Source organism: Rhipicephalus microplus, chromosome 8 (assembly GCF_043290135.1).
Source record: "Rhipicephalus microplus isolate Deutch F79 chromosome 8, USDA_Rmic, whole genome shotgun sequence".
Lineage (NCBI taxonomy): Eukaryota > Metazoa > Arthropoda > Arachnida > Ixodida > Ixodidae > Rhipicephalus > Rhipicephalus microplus.
In genome coordinates, this window is record NC_134707.1 from 66,343,464 (window position 1) to 66,359,378 (window position 15,915).

General features: G+C 41.1%; 1 protein-coding gene across 1 annotated transcript; it reads right to left on the minus strand.

The window, feature by feature from the left end:
* Positions 1-1,268: 1,268 nt before the first annotated feature.
* Positions 1,269-15,644, minus strand: LOC119186020 (female-specific histamine-binding protein 1-like). The gene is made up of 5 exons (XM_037434814.2): positions 15,509-15,644; positions 13,984-14,156; positions 5,155-5,234; positions 2,908-2,994; positions 1,269-1,568 (listed from the first exon to the last, which is right to left on the minus strand). Exons 1-5 carry the CDS (start codon positions 15,620-15,622, stop codon positions 1,441-1,443), a joined length of 582 nt encoding a protein of 193 aa, XP_037290711.1. The 5' UTR covers positions 15,623-15,644; the 3' UTR covers positions 1,269-1,440.
* Positions 15,645-15,915: the final 271 nt, after the last annotated feature.

Genomic DNA, 15,915 nt, shown 5'->3' on the forward strand with positions numbered 1-15,915 from the left:
AATACGTATTAAGGACATACGGCTTCCTGTCTTGCTGCTGGTTAGAGCGATTGAAAGAATGATATATGTGTTAATCTGCCTTATAGCGAAATTATTTACTGGGCTAGTCATAAGTATTGCGTGCGAAAAACTTTACATGCTCAGCTTGTCGTAGGTTGTCGTATAATAAATTATTAAATTGGAAAGTAGGCACACCATAAAGCAGTACTTGGAATCTTGTCATATTCACACGAAAGCTGGAAACATAAACCCTCCCAATTGTGCATGTGCACGGAATTCGAGGCCAACGAAACAGGCAACACTTTCACAAAAGTAGTTGCAGGAACTACAGTGGAAAGGGAGGCAATGAGTAAAGCAAAAGTGCTAGCTTTGGAGCGAGCCGGCCAGATGGTCTTCCCTAGAAGAGACTTAATAAGTCTCGAAACGTAAAGACAGCTTTGAGAACTCAAAAACCAACTTGGCTAGACAGTTTTTTATCTAAAGATTTCATCCAGTCAGATTTCTGCTGAATGTTTACCTTTATATGTTTATTACATGCTCGAATGTTAAGACTTTAGGTAGTTTCTATTTCAGAGCATTTGGAGAGGGGGAGGGGTACCGGGGTGTGCTGTGCCTGTTCGTGAAAAACGTATGTTAAGTGAAGGCGAATACGAGGTGGATTGCTGGTCAGTGTACCATATCAGTGCTGATGTTTCATGTACTGTGTTGGGTGCTACGAGTTATTGTTTCTGTGATTGTGAAACTAACCTTTTTATCGTGTATAGCATTTGGCATCGCGCGTGAAACAGAATGAGCGATATTGGCAGTCACAACTACGCCACATCTGAGCATGCGCGACACCAATTATGTGCGTGCCCTACAGTTTCCACCGTTCCTTAATTCCGCAGCCGTGATGGCGGCTTTGGCCCTCGAATGGCTGTGAACATTACAAAATATAAATAAAACAACAAAAAAGGAAAATTGTCGCTTCATTATACCATATCACCGCGACAATGGTTTTAATTCGTCTTTCCTTCTTGTTTTTTTGTTTTTTTTTTTGAAAAATCGCTCTGAGTGCTTTTGATGGCCAGAGCGGTTGTTGCATTCGCGGTCGTAATCAGTGATCAGTATTGTGAGGCAGGCACACCACTGGCGCCGCGCGTGCACAGATGTGGTCTATTGGCGACCGCAGGTGTCACCCATGCTGTTGGCAACACGACGCTCCGTCGTTATAGACAGCCGAGTTGAGCACTGTACAAACATCGGATAATTGAAAATGGGACGCTGTATTCCGCCTACAAACTATTTTATTTCGGAATACTCCTGCTAGGTGGCAGCAGTGAATAGAAAGTACGAAACACAAGAAACTAAGGTGATTGATATCGTCGAACGCACTGCTTCAAACATGGAGACGTGAGTTGCCAATACTACAGTTGACGTTCAAAGCATGAAACTCCCAAGTTATTCTCTCGCTGAAGGGCAATCACTTGTGAATACGCCCCTTACTGGTAGACCGGCTGCGTACTCATTGAACTTTTCCAGACAACTGGTTGGAACTTTCTTGAAATCTTTGGCCCACAGTTCGTAACCTGGAATAGAATGCAAGGTATAGATTAGTGCCACAGAATACGACAAACATGTTTCTTAAGCTGAGTGTCAATGGCCCAACACAACGTGAAACGATGCATAGCTATGGAACATATAAAAAAAAGTATTCTTCGGGGTGGTGTATTTGTTGTAAACTACCAGATGTTCATATTTTTTCAGCATACACAGTGAGAAAACTCAGCATGTTTATCGATTCATCTCAGAATAATTTACGCAATTTCAGAAACAAAGTAATATATACTACAAAGTGTACGAAGGCCTGATATGCCAAATGACGCTTCTAATCTTACAAAACACGCCTTGAATTAACCAGGTACGCACATGACGCAATGTGTCGAATGGGTTCTCGCTGCATTGTACAATTATTTCGATTGTTGTCCGTAGCTTTGGCTGTTAGCCCTGTATCCAAAAGCTATGTTGCCTGCTGGTGCTCATAACGCATATTGAGGCTGTGTTCATCCCCCAGTATTGGGGTCACCCATACTTTTATAAGTTTAATATGCCCCCGAATTTGAGAAGCAGGTACAATAAGCGTTTTGCGTTAAATACATAGCGTTAGGCGTGTTATCAGTATGAACATTCCCGCGTTACAGTTTAGGATAAAATTCGCGGAAAAATTTTTATATGCACGCATAAAGGTTGCCGATTTTAACAATCAATGCGGGTAGAACACATACAGTTTTTTCTAATAAATATGTTTTTCTCTAAGTTCGCAAACAAGATATTAGTATTTCGATGACCCTGTGGTGATAAACGAATGGCAGACTGCAGTTTTAGTGGACCAGGGTACAAGTTTATTCAGCCAACGAAGCTTCTTCATATATATATACGGTGTTTTTTACAGCGATGCCTGAGACAGCGCCCAAAAAGAGAATGAAAAACAACATTTCGAGCGCACTTGCTCACATTGCTTTTCTTACAATTTCTTGGGTAAGCTAACAGTTTTAGCTGTAGAAATATTTGTGTCGTTGTCATCAATGATATGGGTTTATGAATAAAGGTTGAACGAAGCTTCGTGTGAGAAAAAAGGAGTTATATAAACTATTTTTATGTGCACTTCTTTTATATGGCGTCTACAACACGTGCATATTATACAAGAAAAAAATATCATTCATCTATTTTTGGCACAAATAAGAAACTCATGAACTGTGTTTTATGTTAAGCAAAGAGAAAAACAGGTAATAGGCAGCTCATTAAGTTATCTAGAACCTCAATTTTCGAAACACTCAGAATGAATACTTCAGGAAAAATGCGTGATACCTTCGCAAGAGCGCTGTGTTACAATTTCTGGTTGGAATGGAAGTGACTAAAATTACGTACCTCCCTCAGTGCCGTCTGCACCAAGAGCGTAGACCACGTAGCAATTATCGTCAGAGTATGCGAGGACGTCTGTGAAAACTTGTCCATCTACAAGCGAACATAAAAATTATGCATAGTGGAAGACTGCAGTGTGTGTGTGAAAGTGTTTAGGATTATATGCATTTAAACATTGGGAAAGTGTCTTATCTCACCTACTTAATTTATGGGATTGCGGTTGCTCCAACCTTCAACCTTGGAACAATGCATCTGTTTTTTTTTGCAGTTGAACCACAGAAGTTGGAGATCACCGCTTTATTTGATTAGCTCTTTGCTTTGTGAAACCCTTGAGGTGCTGAGCAACATTACTTTAAAATATTACGATGAGTTTGCGATGCTCTGAATGCTGTCTTTTGTGGTTAAGTAGCACGAGATAGAATTATAAGCCGAAAACTAAACAATGATATGTACAACAAGGCTAAAGGTGTCCAATTTGTGAAAATGTGACTCTAGCTGGTAATGTGTGAAAAGTCTCATTTCTTTAAAGCATACAGATGTGATTTCTATACTTGGTGACAATGTGTGCAGTTCGTGTAATCTTGAGTGATTGTCAAACATGGAAAGACATTTGAAAAGAGAAAAAAAAATACAACGGCATTCAGTTTACCCCAGGGAACTTACTTAAAGCCGAACGATTCACTTGATTATATGACGCGTTCACAAGCAAATCACACACTAGATGCGTCAAGAAGCGAGAAACCAGAGAAAATGCGCTACACTATTCGAAACTCCACACAAGATGAAAACCAATACAGACTGCTACGATAATAAACAAGACGGATTTAGATAGCGTTTCTTTGTCGGGAAAATATTTATTTTTGACTTAGTGCACTAGCAGGGCATTTCTGTTACCTTTGGTGGTGTTCTTTAGGGCAAAAGTCAGACAAACCTCACTTAGTTGCAGCAATTATTAGAGAAAATGTTTGTGCTCTTCTGCTGTAAAAAACAGCGCGTAAATAAAATATTTTGGCATAATAAATTTAGCTTGCTGTCCTTTCACATGGGTGTTTTTACAGCTGTTTTTACTGCGAATATTAGCAACAGTGCCTTCAGGCCCCTATTGATCCTAAAAGCGCTCGTGATTTCATTTTATGGTTGAGTGACGCACCTCACAGAGTCTATCAATTCCTCCAATCAACATTTACTTCACTAGATAAATTTCACTGGTCACCTCCTTTTCACATATCATGAAAAAAGAGCAAGTACACATTATTTCAGAGGAAGTCGTAGTGTTCTTACAGCTAGTGCTGGCATAAAAATTCCGCCCACACAAAACGCACGCCTAAGATCTTGCTGCTTTATCTAGTCAAAGGTAAGTGTTTAAAGGGCCACTCACCAGGTTTGACAAGTTTGAGCTGACACGCGCAATGCGTAGATGAGGCGTTCATGATAACGTCTGCCAAAATTTGTAATGCTACGCGCCACGGAAATGGGTCAAAAGTCAAAACGAACGCTGCTCCTCTTCCCCTCTGCCGGCGCACGTTAAGAGAATGAGGGCATGACGTGGACGTGTGAAGCCCTACGTACACAGCAATGCAGTCACGTTGGTCACATACGTAGATGACTCTGCTCTGACGTTGTCAGCAGTATACCACGTGACATGGCAAGATTTATATAACACAACATGCGTAGATTATGTATTTGTTACTTCAAGAGAATATTAAAACTTGAAATAAATAATGAGACGACTAAAAATTGTGCGCGTTTTTCTTTCATTATTTTTTAATTTTTCTCTCATTACGCGTTCGCGCACTCATTGTGCTTTTTTTCTGTACCACGTCTAAGCCAGCGTTTCCGAATCATCCGGCAGAAACAGGCAGAAGACCACAAAATAATGCTCGTCAACAAAGCAACGCTGCTCGCGTGCTTGGGGGATGGACTTGTTTGGATACGTCATGCGCACGTCACCTTAAGGTCACATGCCGGAAAGGGTGGGAAAAAGCTTTGGCTTGCGAAGGCTACGCGGAGGAGCGGCAGCGGTTTCGAGCTCGTTTCGCGCCGCTTCAAAAAAAAAAACCTGTTTTCTCCACTCGTGATGAACCGATTCGAAAATTTTTGTGGGAAAATGTTCCTCATCAGACACCCAACAACTTTACTGTCTAACTAAAATTCGGTATGGAGACTGGTAAGTGGCCCTTAGTTTTTCGGATTTACGCTTTGTGCATTTAAAATAATATAAACTGATACAGAAGACATAACAGCAAAACTTACCTTTCGTCACGTATGTGATGGCGTTTTCTTTACTGTAGCCGTACATTTTAACAGCAGTTGCCTTTTCTTGAGAAGTTTGGCTGGAAGTTTTGTAGAAAAAATGTGCAGGTGTATCTGCAGGCTCAGGTTCATACAACAATATTTAAGAGACACAATATCCTGAAACGGTTTTCTTACAAAGATAGTATAATAAACCATATCATTAAAGCCAACCAGGTTATCATTGGATAGTTTGCTAATGAAAACGAGGAATAAAATTAGGTCTGCGTTGTCACAGAAACGTAAATATTGACAATATGGCCCGCTTTTGTATAGTGTTGAACACGCTGCGTATATAATAGTATAGTAGGGTTGCGAGATATTTAACCGATTATTTTTCTTGCTTTCCTAAAATTCACAGCCATGGAGTGCCCCAATCTCCGAATGCTGTTATAATATAAGTGGTGTCGTTTTACATAACGCGGCCCTTTATTCACCATAATTCCACGATAATACACAGAACCATCTCGTGTAATCTGATCAAGAGAAGTTCTAAAAAAATCAATATATGCATTCTAAGAATTGAGACATAGGTTAAAAACCCACCAACAAGTCATGTTGAGATTCAAAATTTTTTATCCTCATAATCCATCTATTCGGTGCTATGAATGTAGACAAGAGGAACTTTCTTATGTTTGATGCATTTGCATTACATGAATGAACACTTTGCATTAGGATATCACAGCTTGTGCTCGCATCCTAACTGAGAATGCCCGAGACGCCAGATTTTCAACATGTTTAGCTTGTTCGATGTTTCTACCATAAGCCCAGAAGTTTACGCTCGGAACAAATACCATATAGGTTTAACTGATGCACACTCAGTGAAGCATAGAAGTGCAAAAATCTGTCAGTTGTGATTAAGCGTCAAGATTCTTTGTGGTGTAGCTTTCTACAAACGTATGGAATTCTTGAGGTATTATCTTATTCCGCTCTGTAAATATTTTTTACAGCATTCATTAGGCGTAACCATTTCTAATTAAAGCCCCGCAAAACCACAAGATATACCTATATTGTGCTTCAAGATTTTCAGAACAGCTCGAGAGTATGATCAGGCACTAAAATTTGGAATCATGAGGTAATGATTTTTCTTCTACACACCTTCTTTCTTCACCCAACTTTATTTAACAAATTTTAACAGAAGCGGTATTATTGTATTCGACTATATAATAAGCATTACCATCAGCGCCTATAAATCTTTCACACGAGTTATGCTATTAGCCTGCTTAACCCTCTGGGATGAGATTAGGAAAGGCTGAAGCACAGATTCCATCTGGCTCTTCCAAATGCACAGTAATACTTTTCTAGAATTGGTTAAAAAACAAAACCCTACAAGTAGTCCGTAGGACACATACTATTGTATGTGTGCTCTCTCTGTGTCATTATCGCGTCACTAAAGCCAGTTACAATAATTTGCTGCTCACGTAGACAGCCGACTTTACTCTGAGAAGTAGCTTCTCACTGTTCGAGAATGTGTAGGCCAAGGCTAACGCCTCATAAACTACCATTGTATCATCGCACCAATTGTAAAACCGCTTTTAAACTGACACCACCTTCTTTCATTATATATTCTTTTTCTACTATACCAGTACACTTTAGAGCACAATGTAGTAATTTAAAAGCTCGCTATCAAAAAAAGCTCTCGAGAGAATGATACTGACTGCAAAATGTTTTGAGTATAAATACAGCAGTAAAACTACTTAGGTACTACGTGGTATTTTTTGCTTGAATTTAGGAGGTATTGTTAAAAATATTGAAGAAGAAGGACCATATCATCAATGACAACGTGCAAGAATCAAAGCACCTACTATCTTAATCATAAAAAAATGCCAACAAAGGGATGGGTGGCAATCCACAATGTATGAGCCGCCTAGCATCAGTTCGCTAGCCCGAAGGCCCGCATCAACTTCAATACGCTTTCCCTTCTAAGATTATTTGTGCCTTCAATTTTGGTCATCATTGAGTTAAAATCTTGCTCTGGTTGGCTGTTGGCAAGATGGACATGTGGTAGGCGATGGTGCCTATATATGATGTTCCCTCTTTCCAATTATTTCTGGTGCTTGACGTATCTTTCTCTATACAAAGTAACTTGGGCATAACAGCAATACTTACGCTTAGTTTTGTATGTGATTGCGCTTCATTTATTGTAAAGTGTGGGATTGAGCTGTTTGTTAATTGATTACTAAACTACTCAGCGTGAAAAAATTCAGAAAATGAGCACAAGAGACTTCGACGAGCGCCTGGTATTTTGCGTTAATTGTATAAATTTTAGCGCGTAGAAGTTTATTAATTCTTTATTCTCACCAGGTGTATCATATATGCATCCAGAAGGCAATTCTAGAGCTACGGTGATGCCGAAAGCAAACAAAGATTGGCGAAAGGACAAAATGAATTCATATTTTAATTCAACATGCAGCCTCTACAATATCGAACGTCTTGAGGCTACGCAGATAAACAGCCACACTCGCCTCTGCTCGATTTTCATTTTATAGTGTCAGTATTAGTGGCGCATTAACTCTCTTTGCGAGGGGGGGGGGCTAGCCTATCTCACTCGTAAGCTCAGATGCACACACAGACAGACACACACACACGAATATATATATATATATATATATATATATATATGACGCTATGATAAAATATATATATATATATATATATATATATATATATATATATATATATATATATATATATATATATATATATATGACGCTATGATATGACGCTGTCTGCCTTCTGACGTCACAAGATTCCCCCCTCGCCGAAGGAAGTCGCGTCAGACGAACAGAAATTAAAAACTGAACATGCACGGCCTAAAAGTGAACACTGTCAAAAAAGGAAAGATAGTTCCATGTCCCAGGAAGTTTCCGTAAGCACACTTTACCTTCACAGGAGAGTGCAGCAGTCCGGTAACTGCTGGAGTTCTGGTGGGTGAGGCTGACTGTTGCGTACTGGAATACACAAGTACACCTTGTACGTGGAAACTGCAGGTGATGAAACGTATTGTATACTTGCAAAGAATAAACGTGGTGTGAATGCTTTGGAGAACCAGCAGCATGATTTGTGTAGGCGTCGTGCTATCTGCCTTGATTGGTACACACGCAGTGCCACCCGTCTGTGTGTTTGTTGACCAAGACTGATGCGGCGATTTCTGTGCCTTTCCGTAATACAGGGTGTGGTTTTGTGCCTTCTTCGTCGCTCTGTGTCCTGTTGTTTGAACAGCTTTGGTTGAAGACTGAATATTGATCTCTTCCGGAGAAAACGTTCGCGATGTTCCTTTGCGAAAATGTCTTGAATTAGGAGACTTGTTTGCCTTATGCAAGACATATTCAATTTGTCGTCGCTTCACTTGACCCGCTTATAGACGCCTTTGTTTAGTCCTCGAGTGTTCTTCCAAAGATTTTTGCGTTCGTAGTCGTCCTTGCTGGAGTAGCCCATGAAGACTATGTTGTTCTTGGGCTTGTTTCTGCTGGCATTGATGGTGTTCATGTGGAAGGAGCTGAGGTGACAGCCATTTTTGACCATGGCACTGATTTTCTGGGCAAGAGTATGTAGTGTTCAATAGGCAGATGGTAGTCAGTGGACTGTTATGTTGCATTTCGGGTAATGAAGGTTGTTCGCTCGAATTTACTACAGAATCTTCGGAGGGTCTTGTGACGCTGTTCCTAATGAACGCTTCTGGCTCTCGGCAACACGTGCAGTTCGATGCTGCCAAGCCTCGTGTGTTGTAAAGATTCATTGTAAAGATCGGTGCACTGAATGGTGACACCGCAGCAGGCGTAGTTTGGTCAGATTTCAGTCGGAAATATTTGTCTTTCTGTGTAACTAACGAGTTAAGCTCTTCTGATGCACGCATCTGCACAAAAGGGCGAGAGCCTGGCTGAGTATCTTCAGGGTTTCTCACCTCTATATCAACCGTAGTAAGCATGTACGATGCGAGGTAAGCGCTGTGAGCAACTGAAGAGCCAAGCGACGGAAAAGTAGGAGGTGGTCGAAGTGCGCGAGACGGATAGCACTGTGCACAGTGTTGCTCCTTAATGTGAGTGCTACGGTGCAGTGATGACGTAAAGGTTGATTTTCTATCGGGCAGTTGCAAAACGCGGTGCGGTGGAGGGTACGCTCTTCCTGCAAACAGATCTGGCTGTCTTGCATTGAGAGTGCGCTCTCCTATTTCAAAGGGCGATTTTTTTTTGGTGTCCCAATGCGTGAGCTGTGCTTTTGACGGCGGCGACCAAGCGTGGTTGTCTGTGGATGGTCGGTTATAAGTGAATGTTCATCGTAGTCATCATTGTATTTTTTAAACCAAACGATCATTTCTTTTTTTTGTTTTTTCCCATGACTCGTCTATTTGAAATATGTGGGTAAGGTAAAGTTTAAATGCCTCGCCGGTGACGTAGTCGCTGAAATTCGTAACCATTTCCCGTTCCAACCAAGATGCAGCGGTAGCGTGGAGCTCGAACAGGTCGAAGCAGTCCTGTACAGGTTCATCGTCCGCTGGTCCGGTGTACTTGGGGTTGGGAAGGTCGGTCGATGGTTCTGCCATGATGCCGGTTGCTGCTTACGCCTGAGATCACCTCTTCTGTGGTCAATATTAAGTTGAGGCGTATTGCCGGTGGCTTCGTGAATGATGTGTGGCTGATGAGCGGCGGCCAGGTCTTAATCCTGTCGACTAGTGTGACGCTATGATGAATGGGTGACGTGGCCTGGCTCATACCTCAAGTTTATTCTATTCTCACTTCTTCCTCATCTACTCCTCCTAACCATCTCTGCCTTTTTCACACACACACACACACACACACACATACACACACATATATATATATATACATATATAGATATATATATATATATACATATATATATATATATATATATATATATATATATATATATATATATATATATATATATGGAAAGATAAATTTAATGACGCGCTCGTACTTTGATATGAATTTGCGCTCACGAATAACTACTTGAACATCGAAAACGATCGTTTAGCTTATTGGCTCACAACAGCTTTGACCTAGCAGAGTTAATGATCTATCCTTCAAAAAATAGTTTTACGGAAACAGCACATACTTTGTACTCTAACTGGTTCATAAAAGTTTGTTCGTTCCAAGGCATAACTGCATCAACATGTCATACCATAAAAAAGCATGAAGAAGTGACACAATAATATAGGGCCCCTTCACAGCGCTTGCCTACAGCACAAGACACAAAAGCGCTGAATATGTGACCCGCACCACAAATCGCCTAAAAGAAACTTTACTCGAGCGCAAATCTTGGCAAATTTTTGCTGTGTGGTAACATTGCCTCGTAACACTTCCAATGTAGCGTAAGAACATAAGTGAGTGACTAGTACTGTGACGGAAAAAGTTTGCCTTACTTGCTGGTTTCCTCAGCGTGCAGCTGAGAATGAGGTGGTTCAGCACCCTCCCCCCCTGTCACTGTCCAAAGGGAGGTGGATCAATCCCATCAAAAATTTTCTTTTTGGTGGGTAGGGGGGGGGGAGCTTGCGTCTCCTTTGTGGCCACGACTGATGGGCCGATGATAAGTATATAATTCTGCACTCAAACTACTCTCCAATCCTCTATTTCCGAACATTGTTGCTACCTGTTCCGCATTATACGTGTTTGCGGAAACGCTTTACTAGTCCCGCCGTTACCGGTAATGCATTACTCTTTTAGGTATTTTATTAACATACTCATTACAATTTCGGAACTGTAACTGGTAAAGTACTGCCTGCTGTTAAGATTTTTCGGTAACACGACGTGCCATGTTACTCTTTACTTTTTCAATGCGAAGAAGGCACATTATCAGAATTTGCCCTGACAAATTGTTTTCTTGCAGCGTCGGATCGCTGTCGCCTACCTGACATCGACAAATAAAGCGTGGATGGAGTGTATTTTGAGAAATTTGGGGGGTGGGGGGAGGTATCTTTAGCAGGCACTGATTCCCTGCGTGGACATAAGATGGCATAGAGCACTGTGGCTCGTCTTGGGAAGGCTAGCTATCCTAAGACGTTGCTGGTTGCTGTCGCCGAAAGCACCTACAGAGCTCAGGGTCTCGTACAACGGGCTGCAAATTATGAAGTACAGGAAAGCATGGGCAGATGCGCAACAGTCGAGGTCATTTCTAACAAGCACCTGCTTTCTCAGTGCACACAGGTTGGTGTGCTTATGGTTTTGCGTTGGTGTGCATGTAGTTTTTTCGGCCCCTCACAAGTTGGCCTCGTTCGCACAGAGGAGCAGTTTGTTCACGAGACACGAAGTTGCATACCAGGTAAGGCATCGTCATCGATTTATGGCATTTGTGCTGAAGGGGGGGATAGTCTACAGAGCTTCTCTGTCGTGTTGAGCCTGCCACATCAGCCAGAAAGGCAGGTGTTTCCATGGATCTATTCTGAGAGCACAACAATAATGTTCGGAACAAGACATCGCATTTCTGGCTTTTCAAGTTGCGGCTGCCACCCTGTGCTCTACAGCACCACAATTTTCTACCGGCACAGAGCCGATCGGCTGCTTTTGTAGCTCCGCCCAACAATCCAGAAAGGAAGCGATCCTTGTCTCCATGAAACTTGGTTTTATAGACCTCTTTCTGCTGCAGAAGCGTAGATAGCTGACGAAGCGCTTTTGCGCCCCAATCTGTCTCATCACACGAAAGTTGCCGATGGTAGTCCAGACCTTCTTGCCAACCGCATCATGAGCATGTAATTTGTTGGCATGTTCAACTTAGCCCGTGAAGCAATGGCAGACTGCGTTCTCGTTAACGTTTCTAGTTACAAAGCTCCCGAGAGAGCGAGGCTGGTTTATAACACTTTCACATAAACGCTTCAAATTCTTGTGGTAAAAAACCGGATAAATTAACGAGAAATGCTTGTGCACAAATATATTCCCACATGAATAAGCCGTTAAAACAATTCTTTTTGCGCATTTATTTTTCCACGAGAAGCAGCTGAAAGAATATTCGTAAATTCGTTGAAAGTCCTGTGATGCCTCCTTAGCGGAGAGCGTTTATCCTTACGAGAATAGTTTACCCGGCTAATTTGTGGGAATATATAATAAGGTGTTGATAATTGAACCTCATATTGTGCATTACTTGATGTTGAGACAAAGCGCTTCACTACGTGCTAAAGTTCGAAAATATCGCATGTAACTATAGAGGCAGCAAACTATGAGCTTTATTTCATTGATAAGGTTAAGTGCAATTAGACAAACAAATCCAGTTAAATCAACGATTCGGGTAATATCGCCGTTTGGCTAAGAAGCATTGTGTGAAAAGTAACTGTGAGCTTTAAAATATACTTATTGAAAGTGCTTTCAGCAAAAAGAAAATGATTGATATTAATTGTTGCTGAGTACCAGCAGAGGTAACGATCGTTTTTTTTCGGTAACTCTAACGGTAACGCGTTACAGTTTTTTTGTTGGTAACGTAGGGAGGAAGCGCCTTTTTTTATATTGGTGTAATGAGTAACGTATTTGGTTACTTTTATTCGTCACAAAAACGACACTCTGACTGCACTTTCATACAGCCTAGAGCGTGCCCCCCTTCAAATGAGTCAGTAACGTAAGTATACCAAAAAATATATATTCCTAGAAATGGTTCGTAGGATTCCTATGAGTGTCTTCTTGTGACAGGGGTGGAAACCTGTGGACCCTTTAGCATCGTATGATTTCTAGGGGCCCTTGTTTGATTTATCGATGCAGTGCTATAGATGTATTTGTAAAATATTGCCTTGATGGCGTGGTGTCTCCTTATCTCACGTAAACGGGGACACAGCCACAATACGTGCTGCAATTCACTGATCGACTGTAATCAGGGCAATCGGAAGAAAGGAGAGTATGAGAGATTACTTAGGCAAAGGATCGAACCGACTACGATCGAATTAGGCAAAGAATGTTTTCAAAGTTTTCAGTCACATCTTTGAGTAGACTTTGTATTGACCTCTCGTCCAAGCGGCAAAGAAAAATGATATTGAAACCGGTCAACGTGTCAATTTCCGACTCCTAAACCTTTTCTCCCGTGCAAAGGCGTGTGGCGCTGTCGGCTGAATTTATTGATGTTTTTGAAGGCTTCGATGGCTGTTTTACTTCGATATTGCCGGCACCGCCACAGTGATTTAGAGGCCAAAGTACTTCTCTGCTGACCCGCAGGCCGCGGGTTCTAACCTGGCTGTATTGGTGGCATTTTCGAAGGAGGCGAAGATGCTGTAGGCCCATGTGCTCACACTTTGGTGCTCGCAAAAAAAACTCACGTGGTGGATATTTTCGGAGCTTTTCACTACGGAGTCTCTCATAATCATATGGTGGTTTCGAGACATTAATCTCCCCGTATCTTCTATATTTTTACACAATTTCTTATTTCACCTTTCGTTTTCTTTCGGTTTTCACCCACAAAGTCTTACGAATGCTCAGACTATACAGCGCTCAATTCTTCAAGAAGGTTCGTGATCTCTGTATATTAATCTATACAGATTGCTTGTAAGGACGAACACTGGATAATATTTTAGCACCTTGCGAATGGAAGTGATGTGCCTGGAGTTTTCACCGGCATATGTAAAAGCAGTGGCGCGCTTCGCCGCTTGTCAGTTTATTGATGGCTAACGCTCTGTTCGCCTTTATTAGTGCCAGTGTGTGGCTTTCATGTAACTTCCAACTTACCACCCAAAAGTATGGCCAAATAAACAGTTTCATCAAAACATTGACGTTGCTATATTCGTCTGCGTGACGGCCACATGACAATATTGTGTTGATTTTTTGCATATCAAATAAGCAAGAAAGGTGTACTTACTAAATTGCATCAGCATCATTCATAAACATGAAAATTGCGTCAACGCTCTTCTCATTCTCATTGAAGGTGTCAAATCCAGCATACAGACATCTGAAGTTATTTCCCCACACTGGGTCATTCTTATAGGTTGCTTTTACCATGTCGTAAATATTCCCAACACTATTTTTGAGATGCTGAAATGAAATTTAAGTAATTATTTGGGAGCTTAGACTAAAATATACACTTTCTAGCAAGTTACTAGATAGTTAGTTATGAAGCCTTATAAAGGTTTAATTTTGCAGAGTATGCCTACATCTCCTCCATTGGTGTCACAAGATAAGAATATAGAATGCGAATTTACACTGAAATTCGCGTGGCCAAATACGTAATTGACTCAAGCAATTCCAGTAGTGGCCACCGTCCACGACGATGGCAGCAAAAACATCGAGCGCAAATGCTTACTGAAATGGTCAAATGCTTTATGACCTCCCTCTGGTATTACATGCTTTGCTTCACATAATTATAAGAGCATGTATATTATATTTCAAAAGTATCAGTTCTCAGAAATAGTTTAAACATTGTTGGGCGTCAGAAGCTAGTGCAATGACGGAAGAGAAAGAGAAGAAGGTGACATAATTGAAAATGTTTCATTACACAAATGCAAGAGTATGTTTTTTTTTCGTGCACAACGATGTTACAAATATGCGTATGAAGTACGTCTGTTCTGTTGCCGGAAGTTCTGTTCCCGGAAGCACAAGACGACGTCACTGTGTACGCCTCTAGTCATGATTCGTCTGCTGTCTAGAGCATGGGTTTCCCGAATCAAACTTGCAAGCACTACTCAGATTCAATTGTTCAAAAAAAAAAACTCTGGCAGCAGACGCCTTGCCGTAAGACGTCACTTCAGGCGAAGGCGTACTGACGCTAATGGTCCGCGTAAACTCCTGCAGAAGCGTAGATTTTAGTGCAACATGAATTCGGCCAATCAGATATGTTGTTAAATTATGTTTATATTTTTGTGTTAGTGTAAAACATCTGAGAAGGTAAAATAAAATGTATGCATTTAGAAGTAGTAATCGTTACGGATATTAAAGGATACTTCACTCCGGCTTTTCACTGGAAGGTAGGCCAAATAGAAAAAAATCACAAGCCTATTATTACGCCACAAGTGCATAAAATACGTTCCTCTGCATTTATTACTTATGTAAACAATTTATACTAAATATTCAACTCAAATCCCAAAGTTGAATTCGCTGAAAGAGCAAGTGTTGGCCAACGAAAGAAGTTCAATCCTTGTTCATTCGGAAATAGACGGGCCTTGCCTACACCTTAACCAACTCAAGAACTAAGTCAACTGATGACCGTTTGTAAACTTTCTGCGAGCACACAAAAAAACGCTGTGTTGATATTTGGTGCTGTCTTGAGTTGTATTGTGTCTTCAAAATGTAAACTACATTCACTGGCTTTTACGCTCACATGAAACAAAAATATCATTCTCCTATATTTCTTCATGCAAAACTATCGCAACCAGGGCGAGTCATATTACCTTCAATGCATCTTGATGTGCTCCATTTGCCGCTTCATCCACCCAAACTGGCTTATTGCCCTTAACGTAGCTTAGAACTGCAACGAAGGCAAGAGTGAGTACAAGAAGCTTCATGTTGAATTCCTTCGAGCTTCAGTCGGTGGATGGAGTGCTTGAGGGCTAAAGTCCTTCGTATTTATACGCGGCGCTATAGAGGATTAACAATGAGGAAACATGAGGACATTTTCGCGTCAATTGATTACCGACAAGGTACTATTTCTAGCCTTGTTCGATGGGTGAATGTTTCGTATGTCATTACATATGGCATGAGAAGCATGCTTTAGGTATTATTTGTTATTCTTTTTTACCAGCTCCTACCCGGACAATTAATGTTTCTAGCGCTCTTCCTTATGAAAATAGTCCTTGGA